Genomic DNA, 21144 nt, shown 5'->3' on the forward strand with positions numbered 1-21144 from the left:
AACAGATGCCAGCAAATTTGCTCCGCCCACTTTTGCTGGTCACTTGTTGTCTTCACCTAAGGAGTCTTTTCAAACCAGCTGCTAAAATAAGGTTTTGCTTTTAAGGATTGGATTTTATCAGACGTGTTCAAAGTTCTGAGCTGTTTTCTGTCAGGACTTCTAGAGCAGACAGAATTGGACTTCCCCTCAGTAAACCTTTCTGATCACTTGAGACGTCCACATTCACTGTCCGGCCTGCAGTGTGTTTCTCCTTTTAGTGTGTTTGAGTTAAAAGTTTCTGCTCTAATGCACCTGCTCAGCCATTCAAACTGCACTAAACACGGCCCGAGGCGATTTTATCCTCCTCCTCTCGTCATGATGTCTCTCTCTTTCATCCTGTCTCTCGCCCTCAAAGTCTCATCTCACTTTTGCCATCTTCTTTCATTTTATTCCATCTCTAGGATGTAGAATAAACATTGAAATAACTCTGTATGTGTATTATTAAATGCTCTTTCTTTCCCTCTCTTTCCCGCTCTCCCTCTCTCTCTCTCTTTCTGTCCTTCATTTCTTGTGTCAGAAAATCAATTTAGAGTTAAGGAAGAATAAGCCTGTCTTCTCTCATCACAGAGGCCGGCTAAATAATTCAACACACACATACACAAAAGAAAAATACACACTTCTGTCTTTACAAATTAAGAATTTCCATTCAAGTTTGTTAAATGAGTTATTTTCTTTCAACTTTTTTCACACATCGAATGTCCATCAGTGAGTTTTACCTGGTTTACTTCCACTGCTTGTAGCTCTGAGCAGACTGGTCTGTGCTGATGACCTAAAACAAAAAAATATTGAAATAATTAAAGGCAAGAAAAGGACATTTACTAAAATTGTTTTTGAATTATTCATCAGTGAATTTAAACACATAGGTTAGATCTTAAATTTTCTTTTTACATATTTAAAGTCATTTTTGATCGAAGTATCCCTTCGGGTGGCACCAGTCGTCCTAGCAGTGCGATGAAGAGGTAATAGTCCTGGGTCAAACTCCAGCCTGGCTATGCCTTGCTGATCCCTCTGCAAGCTGCTTTTTGCAACCCTCCTCCACCCCAGCTCCTCCTCTATGCTTTATCAAGCAGGAACGTGTGCTGTTCCTGCTAGATGCTTTCCACATAGGCATAATAACTAATAAAGAGAATTTATCAACTGCAAATCATGTGTGTTTCTTGACAAAGTCATCCTGACTTAAATAATTGGATGAAGACTTGTCACAGTCACAGTCTGGGCCTTAAAGTCATCTAGATCAGTGGTTCCAACCTTTTGTCCTTAGGCCCCCCCTACTCATATCTAAGAAAAGCTAAGCCCCCCAGGACCCACTTGTGAAAGGTTATTTAAATTTCTATTAACATCATAAAGTAACATCATAGATATATCGTTAGCTTCACAGCATAATTGCTTAAGTCACGTTTTAAGGTTTCCAGAAAAATGAAGCAGACTGAATCAGCAGCGTTAGGACAACAGAGTTAGGCAGATATGGCCAGAAATGGCTTAGGCAATTATGCTATGAGGCTAACTTTTAATGTATTTATTTATTAAACCTTTATTTAACCAGAAAAAGACCCAATGAGATGGAGATCTCTTTCACAAGGGTGACCTGGCCAGGAGGTCAGTAGCACACATCATAATAAATAAAAGATAATCAAGAGACAGGTAATAAACAGTGTTAAAACCAACAATAATAAAGATTTAGAGCTGGCTCACATTTTAAAGTGCGTTAGGAATCATAATAACAATTTAAAAACACAAGCACTGTTCCATGGTCTCATACATTTGTTCTCAACAAAAGATTAGTGTATAAACGATCTATTATGACAATGGTGTATAAAGTCGCTCTAGAAAAAGAGAGGATCTGTTAATTTTCAAGAAAAATACTGTTCAATTTAATTCTTAAGTTTAAGAAGTTGTTAAATTACAAGAAAAAAAGTACTTTAAAAGTTGTTAATGTATTCAAACAAAAACCACTGTCTTCAGTTTGGTTTCTTGTAAATTTTTGACCTTACACTGTTGTAAATATTCAATTTTAAAACTTGAAATTTTTGTTTGTCTAATGTCAAAACTAAAGACATTTTAAATTTTGGAAATGTTGAAATTTTTCCTTTTAATTTCTCACTGTGTAAATCTGAATTTTTGAGTTTGTTTTATTTGAAATGTATGACTTTATAATATGAAGAATTTAAATTATTTTCCCCTAAAATTTCAACTATTTTGCTCAAAAATTAACAGATTCTGTTAATATTTTACATGTCTTTTAGGTTGGCACTAATATGCTGTCAAACACTATGTTTCTAATCATGATTTTTAGAAAAATATGTATGTCAAATTGTAGTGTCAGAGCAGACAGGGTCCTGAGCCCCCCTGAGATCTCTGGCATCCCCCTAGAGGTATGTAGACCCCAGGTTTGGAAACACTGATCCAGAGCACTCTAGATATCATAATGTTGATTTTTGTTGATGTTTCTTGGATTATCTCATAGGTGTCCACATTCATGAGTAAGGATAACCCAGAATTATAGTTCTTTTTGTTGTTTTTTTTGTGGATATACGTGTCTTAATAATGTAAGAAAGGTGAATGTGAGGAAAGTTTTCTGCTTCATTCTTTTAACACACCATGTACGGTATGCTGTCTTCATGTTTTTGATGCATTTCTTTCAAATTTACGATTCATTTGTGGTCATGTTTGAGACAAACATGCAAAAATCCATGATCATTGTGGCAGAAAACTGTCAACACATATCCCATTTATACACATTAACTCTGTTATTCAGTCGTTGTTCTGAGATGTTTCTGCTTTATGTTGGTTTTTCCTGTTTAATATGTCTTCATGGTTTGTTCCCACATTGTTGTCTTTATTTCAGTCACTCTTTTATGCTTTGTAAAGCACTTTTCATGTCTGTTTGATCAGTGCTGTATTAATAAACTTTGTTATGATTATGATAGTAATATGGTCACAAATAATTTTACTCTGAAAATCAACTTTACACTACAATAGAGCAATATTAGGTACACTAATGAACTGGATTCTGATGGTATATTCAAACACATTCACCCTTAACAATAATGAATAATAAATCATTTAAATTCTGCTTTTTTCTTTCTAGATGACATATTTTGTGTTGCATGCCTAGATTTCAGACGTCCTGTTAAGTGTAAAAGTTTTGCCCTAAAATGGCGGCACCTGGGTTAAAAATGTGCATTTGTTTCAGCCCGCTTGCTCTTTCATGTGCCTGTTCATGGATATCATTGTTTCCTCTGTCCTTGTGCGAGTCGGCGTTGTGTGTGTTGTGTGAGTGTGTGTGTCATTTGCTGCTGCTGCTAACTGATATGTCAGAAAATCAATTAATTACTTTTAAGCGGCAGTTAACTGCATCCGCACAATACACCCCATGAATTATAGAGGAGGTGTGTGTGCACGTGTGCTGTGTGTGAGGCACAGATAGATTTAGCTGCTCTGTTAACTAGAGACAATTGCTAACTCCTCCGTCGCTGATCAATTGATGAGAGTGCTTCGATACAAATCTACTGAAGTGTCTGAACAGACTCGACCGCTGTCTTTACTCCGGCTGTGTGTGTGTGTGTTTAGACACGTTAACTTCACTTAAGGAACATGCCTGAGATGACTTTTAAAGAATTATGTTGGGTTTTTTATGTCTTTATAATAAATGAGAACAGCAGATAGAGTCAGAGAGACAACAAATAAGAGCGAGAAAGAGAGGAATGACGGTGGGAAAGAAGCCACAGGTTGGACTCTAACATGGATGTCACGTTTAAATGAGGTGTGGCCTTACTGTTTCGCCATCTGCACCCTAAAGGAAAAAAAATATTATTTTATCTCTAAATGCCTCGTTAGGCATGTTTATATTTATCCATGCACTGTCTGGATCTAAAAATATTTGGTTCAAGCATAGGAAGTGCGTTTTTATAAAAACAAAGCATGTCTTAAAGGGATATTTCTGATTCTTTTTTTCCTTTTCAAACTTTTAACATTCAAAGATATAAAACAAATGGCATATATGGAAAAGTAGCCCAACTGTAACACATTTTAAATGTTGTTAAATAAAACTTGAATGACTCTGTAGATTTTTTTATACTGACTGTAACTTTATTGTTGTTGAACTTACAGACTGATACTCGTACTAGCTTGTTGCTAGTTTATTTAATAAAGTTTGGTCAGGAAATACTTCAACTCTAACCTCCTGAGACCTCAGCTTTCCTTCCTTTATTGAGGATAAGTAGGATTTGATCATTTCAAGCTCAGCCTTGTCTCTAAAATGGAATTAAATCTGACCAAAAATCATGTCCAATATCAACACAAATGCTCTAAATTAACAAAAAATGACCTACAATTTCTATGCAAAACAAAAGACAGGAGGGTCTACAGGGTCCAGTCACTGGTTAACTAGTATTCCTGGCTACCTTTACACCATGAAGACAAAAGAACACTCCAAGCGAATCAGAGAAAAGGTTATTAAGAGGTAAAAATGCTCTAAAAATAAATATAAAAAATGAACTACAATTTCTGTGTAAAGTTCTTAAACATATCTTTAAAGTTCCACATAAAAAGTACCACAAAATTTCTTCATACATTCTTCAACTAATTTAGGTTAATTTTATCATGAAGTCTAAATGTTAATTTTAAAAAAATCCCCCAAGAATTCCAACCAATTCCAATATTTTTTAATTATCCTAATATCTCAAAACAAATTCCCCAAAATGTACAAATATATTTCCCAAGATTCGATGAAAATGACAGATAATTCCCCCAACACCCTTACAAATTCCCTGAAAACTTCCATAAAATTCTAGTATTGCCCCCCAGTTCCCAAAATTCAAAGATAAATTTACCAAACTCCTTGAGAATATCCAAAATTTTAATAGCAAATTCTCCTCTGAAAAAGTCAAATAAAATTCCCCCAAAAATTACAAATACATTCCCCAAATTTAAAAATTTACATGAGAATGTCCAAACAAAGTCCCTGATCATAAAAAAAAAATCCCTTAAAAAAAATATTACTTTGAAAAACTTCCAAGGAAAATAAGAAAAAAAAATCCCAAAACCTCCATGAAAACACTTAAAAATTTCCTAGTTATATTTCTAAAAATACCCATAAAAATTTCTGAAAATTTCATTTTATTTTCTCCTATTTTGTCAAGTGAGTGACTTAAACTTTATTGGATGTTCTCGACAATAATCTTAAAAATTCTCATAGTAGAAATTATTACTCTGTTGTTAGAAAGCCAGAATGTCCTCATATGTGGATGCAGGGTCTTAGGAGGTTAAAGTCATGTAAGCTAGGCATGGTGGGCTTTGTACGGAAGAACAGCATAATGTTTAGACTAGCCGTTAGTTTTTCTGTGATAATGAGTTGATCTCTTATCAACCTCTTTATCTTGTGATAATACCCTATAAACCAAAATTACCTCCTCATTATTGGAAACAGAGAAAAATAAAATGTATGAATGTTTGTCTACTTAGGGCTTCTGTAGCTAGCTCATAATGTAAAAAGCACTAAAATATTTTTATTTTATTTTGGAGCTATACAAATTTTCTCTCCATGCTGAGGAGGAAAAGTCAAAAATAAATGTCGGTCCTTGGTCTGCCAGCGGCTGTCTGTCCCCATCGTCCCCTGAGCTGAGGCCACCCTGAGGCCAGTGACAGTGGCATGGCGAGGATCAATACCCCACACACACAGATGCTCGCACACATGCTGCCACCCTGAGCGAAGGATCGATGGATGGATAGAGAGAGTCTAGGAGGAAGCAGTGGTTTTCTCCTACTCCTCTTTATCAACACCTTTAACACCTCATCTCAGTTTATTAGACAGTTTTAATCTGAAAAGCAGAAACGACACATTTTTGCACTTTAGTGAATGTTCGACCAATTATTCATTAAGAGAAACTTTTTGAATGTCTGCCGCAAAAATATTCAACTGCTGCTGCAGATACGTGAGGACTTTGTGATCCTACTGTTTAGTTTTCAATGAAATTATCCTGTGAAATTGGGTTGCTTTGAATTAAAGTTTCTTCAACAATCTTTTAATGACTGAATGTATTTACATCTATTCAGTAAGTAGAGCCATATGACAGCAATGTAGTTACAAGTCAGAAATTTTCACCTTAACTTTAACAAATATAAATTCTAAAAAATCAGTTCAAAATATCACATGACTTCTTGGAGGAAGAGTGAATATTAAAAATGTTCACCCCCTTGGATGTTTTACCCTTTTATTTATTTATTAATCAATCATAGTCAATATAATATGGATATTTTTTTACCAAAAAAAAAACAAAAATACCTAGTTATTGTCAAAGTGAAAACAGATTTCTACAAATCAATTAAATAAAAATATGTAGGATAAAATAAGTGACTGCATAAATGTTCACCCCTTTAAAGTGACTGACCTAATTCAACAGAGGTAAAGCCGATTGGTGCTAGTCTAAGGGTAATAGATGGGTCTCAAGTGAATGTAGCATAACGACACCTTTGTTTGGAAGGTCAAGTCACTGGTTAATAAGTATTCCTGGCTACCATTACACCATAAAGACAGAAGAACACTCCAAGCAACTCAGAGAAAAGGTTACTGAAAGGTATAAGTCAGGGGATGGATACAAAAACATTTCCAAGGCACAGAACACCCCCAGAGTTCAGTTAAATCTGAGACAGAAGGAGAAGAAGCAGTAGTGGGGTTTAGTACGTTGAAATTCATCCTCTGCCAGGTTCCATTCAGTTTTTACTAGCATGGATTAATGTGACTCTGACCCTCTTCTTTCTGTACCAAATATCTCTCTGCCCACCAGAGCGGTTTTGTTTCCAGAGCTGCTCTCCGGCTAACCAAACACACATCACAGGACAGGCTGAGCTATCGCGGGCCTGGTTTTGGCTTACTATGAACACTTCAGACGACCACTGTGGCTCACCATAACCCAGTGACACACCAGACACGCTGTTGGTCTGAGGTTGGCGAGCTCGCACGGTCACAAACACACACTTCCTGTATTTTTCTGCACAGACATACAGTATACACACACACAAAGAGTGGGGACTTTGTGGTGATGTCACCAGCCAGAGGGCCTCTGGGAGAGTCTCTGTGGGAAGCTCACTGTCCGGCAGCGTGTGTGAGCCGTAGTGGTCACCTTGGGGTTTGGTTGTGAAACTTTATTCAGCTCCAACCAAAGGAGGAAGGTTCTGAATGGCAAATACAACTACACTTCTATAAAGTAGCACATAAACATCATCTTAAGGGTTAACCTGAGCAACTTAAAGGGGTCTAATGTCACTTCAATAGTTCCTCTTTTATCACCATAATTGGAAAATACTTTTGGTATTTAAAAAGTAGGAAAAGCAGCTTAGCAGCCTATCCTCAGGACTCTCCACTTACTCCTCATGAAAAAACCTAATTCAGATATTTTTCAATCAATCAGATCTTTGCAAATGTTCAACCACACTTATTTATGGTTAGCTTAGTGAGTACGTACTAAATAGAATAAATAGCTGACAAATTTAAATAGCTAAAAGAGGCTAAACAGCTTTCGAAGAACAATGTTTTATTGCTATTTATACATTTTTTTAGTTAAAACAGATGATAGCTTTAGGCTAACATTGTCACTAACTTGAAGGCTGAGCTAATGTGCAAAATCAATCCACAAAATAAAAAACTCAGTATCACACCGAGTCTAAACAGCACAAGCCACAAAGCTTTAGTTTGCAAAAAGGACATTGAAATAGGATGGAAGGAGGAGTAAGGGGAATTAGTTAGCTAGCTTGCTAAGATAGTTGAAAAGCAAAATGACTGTTTTATTATTTATTTGGTAGTCCAAACACAGGAAATGTTAGAAAGCTATTGTATTTAAACTAATTTAGCAAACTAGCCAGTCAGAGGCTAATGGTCATTAGCTAAAATGACATACTTCTAAATAGTCAAGCTAACGGTAAAAGTAGCATTACTTAACAGGTTTAATCCTTCTTTTTTTATTTATTACAGAAATCACACTATAAAATTTAAACATATCAAACTGTAGCTATTATCGCTAAGCATACAGCACATTCACTTTAAGCAACGCTAAGGCAGTAGGCTAACACTTACACAAGCTAAAATATATGATAAATCATTAAAAAAAACAATTCCACCTTATTCAATGGCAATATCTCAAAGCAAAGAACTGGACTCAACTTTTTAACAAGGACATGAAAGCATAAGTCAGAAAAGAAAGGAGAAAGGCGAGAAAAAATGGGGGGAATAAGTTAGCTATTAGTTAGCAACCAGATGTGTTTGGTAAGAAACATTGCTGTCTTTATGATTTATTTTGTAGCATTTGACATTTATTGGTTTCAAATTTATGTTGCTAACTAGCAAGTCAGTGGCTAATGCCCTTTAGCCAAATTGCTACACTTTTGACAGCCAAGCTAACAGTAAAATTGGTATTATCTAGCAGGCTAAAAACCTTTTACATCCACCAAAGTTTTGCAAACCGCAGAAGTCAGTGGTGGGCTAACAGTTATGCTAGCTAAAATGCACGGTTAATCAACCAAATTAACAATTCAGGCCTTTCATTGTAGCATATCACTAAGCTACTGGTTTGATTAAAATTTTCAAAAAGGACATTAAAGAAGGAAAAAAGGAGGGACGTTCGAAGGTTAGGAAAAATGGAGGAAAACTGGTTAGCTATTTGTTAGCTAGCTAGAACATTTTGTTTACTTAGATGATCATCTTCTTCGTTTATTTTGCTGTCCCAAAAAAGGTTTCCTGAGGATTTTGTTGCTTTTTAACATATCGATGAAGCTAGTGTGATGGGCTAATCATGTCCATAGGCAAAATTATTATATTACTGCAATTTAGCTACCTTCAAGTTTATGGTCAATTTGCATTAACTATAAGGCCAAATGCCCTCTATGTTAGCTACATTTTTGTAAATATTGTTATCAAAAAAAATTAAAAATTATTACCCAACAGTTTAAGTGCTTGCAAAAAGAGCTTCGTTTTAAAAGTGTGTGACCCAAATTTTCAACCAGAGCGTCTAAAAAGGGAAAAAAGGGAAAGGGTGAGGAGGAGGGGGGGAGGAAGAGAGGAAAAAGGGTAAAAATCATTTGAGTAGCTAAATGAAATTAGCAGCTTTAAAGAGCCTGAGGGCAAAGTGGAGTCGTGTCCCCCGTGGCTACGCTTTAGAGAAGGAGGGAATGAATTAAGCTTGACTGGCTCCTTCCTCCTCGCTCCCTCGTTTCGTTCTCTCTCACTTTTTTCATGTTTTTGCTAATATGAGGGGTGAGATAAAGGGAGGGGGAAGAGGGGAATAGGGAGATAGATGAGGAGTATAAAAGCAGTTGTTGAAGGTGAGGACAGGCTGGAGCTCGTCTTTTTTTAAATGATTTTCGAACTCTTTTCATAACTTGAATTTTGGACTTTCAGCTGATAAAAAGCAAAAAAAAAAAAACTTACCTCAGCTGTTCCTTTTCTTTCATCTTCACATTTCCTTTTCCAGTTCCTCTTATCGTCTTCTTCTTTTTTACCTTGATACCGTCTTCCTTCTTCCCTCTGGGTGTTGGGCGTTTGGCCCCAGCTGTTGCCGCTCCTGCACCCAGGAATTGAAGCATGAACCCTGGGGCGTTCTCCAGCTCTGGGCCCCTGTCCTGGGCTATGTACCTGATGAGAAAAGGCCGGACAGGAAGCGGACTCTTTGGTAAAACTTGACCTTCTAAATGCCTCATAGCCATCATCATCACCCCTACCGCCTCCACCATCATCCCCATCGTCTTGTCAGTCACATTTTTGTTTCTATTTCACTGAAATTTCAGGCCATAATTATCAGATAAAGCTTGCCACTTTCTGCGAAGATGTGACGCCAAAATTTCCTTAATTTTTCCAATTAATTTGCCTGAATTTCCAGCATATTAAATAGTGTGCTTGGATTTAGTGTCTTGTTACAAATTTAACCAAACTTTGAGGCCAAATTATAGACTCTTGTTGTCAGCTTGGTCCCTTTTTGCTCCTTTTAACTCTTAAATATAACTATTGAAACACTTCTTGTGCTTTGTGAAGGGGCAGCCGAGTTTGTGGATTGGTTTTATGGCCTTTTTCTGGAGTTGTAGGTGCTATTTACAGACTTCTATAAGAGTTTGGGTCCAGAAAATCTCAACCATCATGCAAAACGTAACCAAGTGTAACAAAACTCGACTATACTGTAGTTGCCTTGTTCAGGATTTTGTAGAACCTGAAGGAAATTTTTCAGAAAATTTTATCTGATTATTTTAGAAACTTTAAGATTATATTTAGCTTTTAATGTCTATAAGTGATAGCATTATCCTGCACACAAGATTGTTTTTTCATCATTTTATCATAGATTAAATGTTAAGGCCTTCAAATCATTAATGGCAGCAAAATTTATAATAATTGTAACAATTTGAAGCAAAATAAAAGCTATTCTACATTTTAAAGAGCTTCTTGGGTTGCATGTTTTATGCTTCGGTTATGCATTCCAATCCAGCTGGTATCGATAGCTTTGATAGGTGATTGTGAGTGAGTATTGATTGTGGATCAGAGGACAAGAGCGGCTCATGTTACAAGTCAGGCAGTAGTGAACGCTTGCTTAGAGAAATACAACTCATTTCCACTCTCCTTCCCTAACTTTTGCTTTGTCTCTTTCTTTATCTTAATTTTATATTTCAACCTTGCAAAACTGAGAAAAATGTCTCTCTGTAACTCTTAAATGAACAAGTAAGAGAGATTATTTTCAGCCCTTTTCCATTCTAGTGATTTATAATGACATCTTAAATAATATACTGTACATTTTTAACAAAATTTCATCCATTTGTAACAAATACGAGGCATCTTTAAGGATCATTTTCTTTAAAGTGTCACTGGTAACTAAAATATCTGATGTCTGTGAATCTGGATCACCACAAGCGTTTGAACTTCCTTATAGGATGTGTCTGTTGCCTGGCAAAAAGCCTCAAATTCACCCATCTACAGTTTCAACGCATCCTTCATTGTCTGAATTATTGATAAGTGTGGTGCTATGAGGAATAAATGCCCAGTGTCAGATTTAATGACGCTAACTTTGATGAAACTGCACGTTGGTAGAAGAGATCACAGTGCAGGTGGTACCTCAAAACACACACAAGCGTGTTTGCTAGTTTTGTTCTTTTTGCAACTTAACATCCAGGTAGGGAATCTTTTTTGAGATGCTCTTCAGATTACAAGTAAAAGAAAGGACAAATAGGCCCTGCATGAGGAAGTGAAAAATAGATATTTCCGAGGGCAAATCACGTCACGTCCATCTCAGGCCGACACGAGAGTGGAGGCGTTTACATTTTTTATCATACCCCCTTCGGCTACAGAGGGACGCAGGCAGGAGCAGACTGGCGTTTCTCTAAAACTCATCCGACAGCATGTTGATTTACCTTGAATCACATCGACTGACTCCTAAAAAGACCCCGCTGAAGCAGGAGTCCAGGACTCTAGGCTGTAAGGAGAAGGATTGTAGAGTTTGGTGAGGGTTGGGGATAAAATGTTACCTTCAATTTAATGTAAGGTGTATTGTACATGCTTTCTTTTTCTGTCACTTATTTATACACTTATTAAAAATAAAACCCATTAAATTTAATATCAATATAACATCCAGCCAGGTCTCTTATATCTTTACCAAGGTCAAATTTAAGCACATTTCTGACAATTTAAAGGTGCATTTCCAAGGTTTTTCACCCTCTTACACCTGTGGTAAAATGTGTTTTTATACAAGCACAAATACTTTATGAATACTTTTCAGTTCCTTCTTTAACCTCCCAAGACCCAAGCTTTTGTTTGGAATGGATTTGAAGAATCTTTAACATATTTTTTAAGTATCCCATGAAAATATACCAAAATAACCTGAAATTTTCTCAAAATGTTTCAGTGAAACTTTATCCTACAGCCTAATCATTTCAGTAAATTGTTTCTCCAAAATTTAATGTGCATTCTTGAAAATTTTCAAGCAATTAAAACAAATAAATATACAAAAAATCCACAAAATTTGAAGGAAAATTCCCCCAAACAAATTTTAATTTCCATTAAGATTTTCAAGGCAAATTTCCCCAAAGCCTCCAATGAAAATTCTCCAAAACATACAAAAAAATCCATGAAAAATCCTAAAAATTCTTATGTAAATTTATCCAGCATTTCAAGAAAATTACTTTAATTTAAAAGGATATTCAGGACAATAATCCCACAAAAATATCTTAAACCATAAAGTATTCCTATGTCGTAGAAAAGCCAAAATGTAATTTCTTCATACGTACATGCATGGTCTTCAGAGGTTAAAGATAGATCTATAATGCTATAAAGAACCAAAATAATGTTTCATAAAATCAGCCTACAGATGCTGTTAAGTGGATGTGAATTTGAGGGAAAGTCAACACAAAACATTTGCCCAAACAAATCAGATCAACTTCAAGAAATTCTAGATAAATGACTGAAAGCTGAAGTGCAGTCTGCTACTCCCTGATATTCTTATAAAGAGAACCTGTGCTTTTTATAACATCATTGAATCAATGAGTCAGACCCTCTGACTCATTTATTTCTCTATCTAAAAAGCAACACTTTTAGTCGCATTGCTATATTATCATGGGAGGTGTATAATTACAATTTTAAGCACTTTTTAAAACAGTTATCCATTTAAATTATGTTACAAAGTCACATTCTATTTTTGGATGGACTAGAGATACTTATTTTAATATGATACAATGTCTTATTTTGTCTGATTTCTTCAAAACTTAATGGAGCACATTGTGGCTGAGTGTATTATACTTTTTATGTATGAGTAAATGACTGACCCTGTGGAAAAAAAGATCTAAAAAATAAAATAAAAATACTAAAAAGGAACCCTGCATTAATGAAGGAATTACAATTATAATTTTTAAATAATATGACAATTAAAAAATGAAAAAATAAATATAGTAATAATAATAATAATAATAATAACAATAATAATAATAATAACAATAATAATAAATCACATAAATAAACATACATTTTTGTAAGAATTAAACAGAAAGACCAAATATATCTGCATAAATTTGACTTTGAGGGTGAAATCAGATCAGAATTTGTCATCAGACTGGTAGATAGATCTTATTGCGGCAGATATCTGCTGCTGACTGATAATAAATTAGAAAACAAACCAAATTTGCCCCCCTATTTTTAAATAAGCCCAGTTTAATCGCCCTGTGTGTGTTTCTGTTCACTCAGAGCACAGCGTCATGACCCAGATCACATACTGCCCCCTGTTGGTTAGATCTGGTACATCTGGTTTCTGGTCCACAGACAGCATGCTGTGATGCTCTGCATTATTCTTACTGTAATCAGCCACACTTTTTTATATTTGTGTGATAGATCCAAGAGTTTGGAGACATCATGTTGTTGAGTTATAGTCTGGATTGTTTTGTAGATTAAAATAAGGACATTTGTAGTATATTGTAGAGAAAGTGAGAGTGTTTGATGACATTTGTGCACATAAGTTATGACATTTTATGCCTTTTTAGATTAATATCAGAATTAAGAGCACTTTTTTCTCTATATATACATAATTAAATGTAGATTTTTTGGCTCAGCCTTTTATCTTTTGAGTTATCTGTTACATACGTCAGATTTTCAATAATTCTCCAGCTTTATTTCACGCTATAGTTCATGATCAAACCCCGAATTCAAACGCAGTCGCTTCCTGAGGACGCTGCTCTCTGCTAAGCCCCGCCTCCTCCCGCGCGGACATAGCTCTCATTGGCCCCCCGCGTTCTATTAACAACCAGCGGCGAGCCTTCCTATTGGCTGATGGAATGCAAATCCAGAGGTCTGCCGGTAAAAGGCTCGCGCTGTCAGCGGGGGATGCCATTCATGTAGACGGGAAGAGAGAGGGAGACGTATCCTCCTGTTTAAACCTTTTTATTCGGTATCAACGCGAGAATTTAACGAGATTTAAAGTCAAATAGGCTGAGTTGATTCCGGTTTTGTTCGTGTTTCGTTCCACTTTAGTGTGTTTGTAAGACAAACCCCATCTGGGAAGTGACAGACGGAGCTTTACAGACTTTACAAAAGCATCTGGAAGAGTCAGAGTGGCCTTTTCTGGAAGAAGAAGGCAACAAAACTATAAAAGTTTCTGCTTAAAGCGTTGGAAATCTGCTTTGGACTCTGTCTGGTTCCGGACTTTTACGCACGAAGGTTGAACTCCAGCGCGTGAGGACGGGACGCTGCGCCGCGACAGTGAGCGAGACTTTAAGGACAAAAAGGAGACGAGAACAAACACAGAAAAATAAAGAGAGAAGAGGCTTTATTAGAAGACTGAACCGGGAGGTTTACAGTGAAGATCGGGGAAGTTGAGTGTCTGTGGGCGCACTGTGGCGCACAAATGGTGTTTCTGTGGGACGCCAAATACGGTAAACTTAATTTTTTAAAATAAGCTTTAAAAAAAAAAAAAAAAACTAAGGATGTAAAACAGCGCGAAGTCATTCATAAACTTCCCCCTTTCCATTATTCTGCTTTGAATAAGAGGTGGCATTTTCATGTCTTCTTCAGGCGACATATGCGCGTCATGTGCGCATCAGTGTTGCCATTTAAGTCATCTTTGATCTTTTTTAAGTGCCTTCCTGTTCCTGGATTTTAATGATGCTCTGTTCAGAGACATCTTTAGCTTTATCCTCATAGATCTGATCATGTTATGTAACCATGTAAAAATACGATCATGAAATCTCTTTTTCATCCAACTTCCTCCAAAGGTTAACCACAGAGAGACACTGACAGGCTCTGTTAAGCTGTAATAGTGCAGTCATCCTAGAAGAAGCCTTTCTCTCACCTTTAAACAACTTTAATTGATGTTAACTATAAAACTGCTCCATATTTGAATACTTCAAGATTAGTTTTTGGCACATGATGATGGTTTTTAATGCTGTGGGGATGAGTAGAGATGCAAAAGTCACATTTTATGGCTTGAGTTTGCAAAATAAGTTCCAAAAACAGCTGCAATTTCTGAATATACTACTTCCCTATGTGATTCATATCACTAAATGAGTATTATCTTTTTTAAAAAGGGCCATTTTTTCTCTTTTTTTGCCTCTTGGTACATATTTTTGTGCCATTTTTGGTAGATGTTGGTCAAGAAGCCCAAATAAAATTCCTTCCAGATATTTCCAAGTAGACTGGCTGAAAATAAATTTAAAAAATAATAAATATATTGTCCATTTATGACCTAAATCAGCACTTCATGTGCCCCCAGTTGTTTAAACACTGTTAAACTTGTGATAGTTCATCTTTCTTTTGTGCAAAGCAGACAACAAGGCCGTAAGGATGAGCTTAAGCACAGCTGTTTCCTTCATTTCCCTTCTTTTTTGAGCATAATTTAAATGCTTCATAGAGTAAAACTGAAATAAATTAAAGGTATAAAAGCTCCATCTGTGCCATGAATATCCTCTAGAATTAAGAGAACACACCAATAATTCAAGACGAGTCAATGTATCCAGGAGTATCCTGATGTCTTTTAGTTTGTGATGTTATAAATCCAGCGTTGTGTTGCAGTATAAAGTGGAGTATCACTGTGAGCATTTCAAAGTGTAAACTAAACTCCAAACCGCCAGCATGTGGCTTCACTTGCGGGCTGGCTGACTGACAAGCCGTGAGCCGCTCTAACACACAAACACAAGCTCACAGACGCACACGCAGAGACAGACAGCTGCCCGTTTATCGGCATGCCCCCTTCTCTCACAATTATTCCCTGAAAGCAGAGAGCGGCACTTTAGTTTGATGACTGCACGCTCTGGTATGTGTGAGCACCGTGTGTGTCATCATGAAATCTATGCCTGTGTTTCACTGTGATTTCATACATCCTCCATCTCTCTAAACTGTGATTTCTATTAATGAACCCTGTTTATTGTCTTTAATTTATCTCAAAGATTGGGAGCAGATCAGCCATAGTTCAGTCTTTTCTTTGGTTTCCTGCTTTTGAGCTTTGTCTTAACATTTGGACATGACTGCAACATTACTTTTCTCAAAGTTTAATCATATTTTGTTCTTCTGCTGTCATAAAATAATGCAATAAAAATGCAACAGCTCCTTTGGGAAGAAAAAGGCATCTTCAAATGTGCTTTAAAGCCATGTTTTAACCAGAATCTCTGCTTTAACAGGACGAAAATGACACATTTACAGTCAAAACATGTCCTCAATGATGTGTTTTTGAAAGAATTATGTGTTTCATTTTAAATCTAAGATGGTTTAGGAAATAATGAAATAGAAAATTAACCTAATAATTTGACTTTCCTTTCTTTCTTTAGTGCAGTGAAAATACAGCCCACTGTTGTGTTTCATTTTCAAATCTGTGATGTTAGAGATTTTAATCAAAACTGACTTTGATTGACCTCCTCTTTCCCCTTGCAGACCCAGCCCCTGGCCGGCGTTACACTCCCCCCTCCACCACCCTCGCCTCAGGGGGGAAGATGGCCGAGGCCCTGCCGCTGGGCGCCCAGGAGGCCGGAGGCGGGGCCGCTCTGGTGGGCAAGCTCCGCATGGCTGACCGCGGCATGGTGGAGGTACAGAGGCCTAAACACAGAAATACACGCTATTTTAATGTGATCTTACCGTGTGTGAGGGTGACTGCCGTGTCTGTTTCAGGTGATCTCGGATCATCCAGGTGAGCTGATTAAGACCGACAGTCCCAACTTCCTGTGCTCGGTGCTGCCCACTCACTGGAGATGTAACAAGACGCTGCCAATCGCCTTTAAGGTGTGTTGCTTTAAATTCCTGCTCATCTTCAGCTCCTCGTTACTGAAAACACAAAAATTAACAGAGAATTAGACAAGAAAACCTCAAGATTATGTCTTGCTGATGAAGGCTTGATGCTGAAGAATGCCAAAGTGGGTTTTTAAAGGTCTATTTTGCCAAAAATAAAGGCAATTTAACTAGCAAAGAGAGCGCCTTGCTGTTATTTTCTCACCCCAAACACACACTCTGTTTTTGTGTCCAGGAAGCCCTCTTTTACACTGTTCTATAAAAGTTTCACAAATGATATAAAAATTTTCACCAACACATAAAAATGTTCAATTCTAACAGATTAAACACACAAAAAGAGGCAATTATGTTTACTTTTATAGGCTTTAAAACACCGCATCAGTTACCATTTAATATGCACATATATTAAATGAAATCACACTATGAAAGCAGTGCTTTTATTTTTGAAAATAAGGAGCACATTTAGCGTATAATACCAATTATCTTTTTCATGCATTTATGCTTCAATATCTCTGATTCTAGTTGAGTAAAGCATACAAACTCATCAAGTATTCATGAGCTGTAGGATGAAATTGGAAACCTGGGATGCAGTTTGGTCAATAATTCAGTTAAACATTTAATTTGCCTTCACTCTTAAAGAGAAAGGAATATCAAATTTATTTAAAAGCATGCATTTATTTACATTTTTGAAGTGCATCATAGGCTCTTTTATTGTGACAATTAATGCATCAACTAACTGACATCTTAACTGGACCAGCTAATTGGATTTTTTACTGCATGTCAAGCCATATTGGAATCATTTTAGCATTAAAAGCATAAGAGAGATGGTTTAAAGCTTAATGTGCAATTCTTAAAAATATGCAAAAGTTGTATGCAATGAGGAATGTCAAAGCTAGGGAGAAAAAAAGCTATTTTGTGCTCTAAAATATGGCAAAAAAATAAATATTATTTTGCAGGATTTTTAATGGTTGATTATGCTAGAAAGATTTTTATATTGCATATTAACTCTTTAAACCCATCATAATAAAATCATGTTGATTAATGTGGTTCTATACAACATAAATGGGGGAAAAATCCTCATACTGGGATCCATCCATCCTCGCTGTTTTAACGTGCAGTTTGACGTCTTTTCTCTTCTTGTGTCTGGTGTGTATTTGTGAGTGTGTTTCCTGCACTTTCAGACAAAATGCATTTACAGAGAAGCGGCTTTTAGCAGCAAAACACACGACTGATTGATTTATTGAATTTTCTGCATTAACGTCCACACATATATATGAGAGATGGTTTGGAGCATAATGCATCATTATGAGAGTCATGGGCGGATGTCACTGCTTTTTACCAATAATGGAGGAGTTTTATAATGCATATATACACAAATACATACTGTTGTAATGGAGATCATGGACATCAGAGAATGCACGGATGTTTACTGGCAAAAAAGAGTGAAACCAGCTGAGCAGAATTAACAAGTTTTTGTAAGAAAAAAAGATAAAGATGCTTTATAAAACCAGAAGAATTTGACCCAAGCTGGCTCGGATCAATACTGTCATTGGCTGATTATCAGCACATCAGCATGTCGATGTTTTCAAGGCCACCAGAGATGGTGAACGGCAACCAATGGAAAACAAAGCTTTAGATGATTTTAAGAGGACATGGAGGGTTGAACCCAAGCGTCTGTGGTTTCTCTCCGTGGGGTTAGGAGAGAAAGCGTGTGGCGTGTAGTGCGGTATCTCTGTGGTCATTTGCACACCGATGGTTTATTGTGATTAGCGTTAATATGGAAATCAGCCTTCATCTGGAGCTGTGTGTGTCGGCGTGGAGGAGGGGAATGCTCTCTAGTGTCACATTACTGCGTGTTTTTTAAATTCTCTTTAAATGCATCATGTGCTTCATGTTCTAGAGATTGAGAATCATAACTTAGCTAAAACTGTCCTTTTTAACAGCTAAGACAGTATGGCTCTAATATACAGCTTATTCCTAGTCTGTTATACAGTGGAAGTAGTGGCTAACCATCGTGGTTAACCACCAATGCCTGTTCTTTTAAAGAAATTCATCCTCAATTTAGCAAACAGTTCTTCCTTTTATCAAAAATCAGATGGCCTAATAAGCTGTAAGTCATAGGTTATATTTACAGCTGGTCTCTGTTGCTTTAAAAGCGGTGCTTTGCTCTACTCTGTCGGACTCAATCAGAGATTTAATTAATCTGAAATTAATCCAATCAACTCCAGGCTTACTGATCTGAAGAGATGAGTCACAATAATCATTCATATTCATAAAAAATACTGTCGAAAAAAGGAGTAATTTGAGCAATAATGAGATTTTAAGAAGATCTACAGACTAAACTTTGTGATGACACAAGGGCTGGGAAATTAATCAAAATGTGGATTAAATGTCAATATATCTTTGACCTGAAATGAGTGTCAAAGTACCAGTTTAAAACTTATTACAGCAGAGATGTTACTCTTTACAGATCATGCAATTGTTTGTCTTTTTTTTAGAATAGTTTACAAAAATCCTACTGTTTTCATTTTTATATGTTTTTAAAATATTTTTTTCAAACTTTCCAGCCCTGATTTAATCTATTAATATTTATTGATGAGGAACTTAAACAACTTAAAATTATTGCATATTAAACTTCAATTGTAATGTTGGAGGGGGGAAAAAACACAATTAGATCATTTTCCAAAATCTTACAGCCCTAGATAATACATTTCTTACTGGGCTGCCAAATAATTCAAAATGTTAAAGCAATTAATCTCAGATTTTTTTAAAGTTAATCTCCCATTCTGTTGCATTTTGTAATTCCACTGTTTTGTATTGAATACAACTTTTGCACCTGCTTTTATTTGAAAGAAAATACAGAACTTTGGGCAGACTGGAGATTACGATATGACCTTAACCAAACATGGATGGACATTAAGGAGCAGTGATGGAGTTATTTTTTCAAACTTAAAGCACTAATTATGGACCTGAATTAATTGCAATTAATACATCTATGCTCACAGATCTGCTGCCTAAGCATCCATCTTGATTTTTATGTTGAGCTTTACCTAAAAGAAAGAGACAGCAGTGAGCCATGTTGGCTGTTTCCTAAACTTATTTTCTGCTGACCACCTTTTCAGAAGGTACAAGCCATCATGACCCAGCAACTTCCTTTTCTGTATGCCATAGTGTAAAATAGCTAATTTAAGTTTCCCTGTAACAACAAATAATTCTAAAAACCTTCATCTGAACTAACGTATGTGTAGTAAACCCTCTATATAAGTAAGCCAAATTAAAGGGTAATTAAATAGGAGACGCTTTCTTATCGACTTTCTAAAATTATGTTTCTAGGTGGTTGCCCTTGGCGACATCCCTGATGGCACCCTGGTGACGGTAATGGCAGGAAACGATGAGAACTACTCAGCTGAGCTTCGAAACGCCACGGCTGCCATCAAGAACCAAGTGGCCCGATTCAACGACCTACGCTTTGTCGGCCGCAGTGGGAGAGGTACTTAAACTCACGTGTATACACATATTACATCATATTATCAATACAATGGCAACGAAAGATATAGTGAGAGCCAGTGCCATCTCAAAAAAGTCACACAGGTTTGAAACTGTAATCCCACAAGCACACAACACAGCATGGGTAAATTAGGGGAAGTACATGTGAATAACAACAGTATTCACACAACTTCCTCGTAACACAACCATTCAAAGTGTGCCTCCCCCTCCCTCGCATCTTTAACGGACACACTAGACCACAGTTACTCTAAATCAGTCACAGGCAAATGTCCCAACTTATCTATTTAAAACACCAGCGCTGTGTACACAAGCTCTGCACACACATTAAAATGACAAATGCTGCACAGCTGAAGGGAAATATAGAAATAACCGACAATATTTAACACCTTTAATCTGAGATCACTAAGAATGAGAGCAGAAGAGATTTAAATAAAGAGGAGAAATTTGTCTGCATGCAAATTTTACTACACAGAAAAAATGTGGGTTATTCATTCTGCATGAAGATGTCTGCCTGGTATTTTAAGAACTATTTTATGTTCATCTAACTGTCTTATTATGTTATTCTGTTTATCTGACAGACAGGTAGTATAGTTTCACTTTCATGTTGTTTAGAAGTTAGCAAGTCTATGTTCATGCTCAAGGCCAGCCATATGGGGGAAGGTGGAAAAGATTTGTGGGGTTCAGTATCATGAAGAGACCAAATACGGTCATCAAAAACATGGTTTATCATACATCAAAGCAATGATCCACTATTGTGAACCTATAAATACTCACCACTACTTGTTGAAATAATACACTATTTAGTGGTACCTTTGTCATCTTTATTCCTGCACTATTAACACTGTGGGAAAATTCACTGAAATTTTCCGTTA

The 21144-nt window shown here is 36.4% G+C and overlaps 1 protein-coding gene across 3 annotated transcripts in view; it reads left to right on the plus strand.

Moving 5' to 3' along the window:
- The window catches only part of runx1 (RUNX family transcription factor 1), a 67611-nt gene that overhangs the window by 23912 nt on the left and 22555 nt on the right, over positions 1-21144 (plus strand). The window contains exons 1-4 of one of the 3 annotated variants that reach the window (XM_041781837.1): positions 9614-9701; positions 16415-16566; positions 16649-16759; positions 20099-20255. In XM_041781837.1, coding sequence (XP_041637771.1) covers positions 9614-9701; positions 16415-16566; positions 16649-16759; positions 20099-20255 — 508 coding nt within the window. Of the gene's footprint in view, positions 1-9613; positions 9702-13898; positions 14425-16414; positions 16567-16648; positions 16760-20098; positions 20256-21144 lie in introns of those variants that run through there. The other 2 variants (XM_041781836.1, XM_041781835.1) reach the window with 2 other exon arrangements.

The sequence above is a fragment of the Cheilinus undulatus genome, linkage group 24, assembly GCF_018320785.1.
Source record: "Cheilinus undulatus linkage group 24, ASM1832078v1, whole genome shotgun sequence".
Taxonomy (NCBI): Eukaryota; Metazoa; Chordata; class Actinopteri; order Labriformes; family Labridae; genus Cheilinus; species Cheilinus undulatus.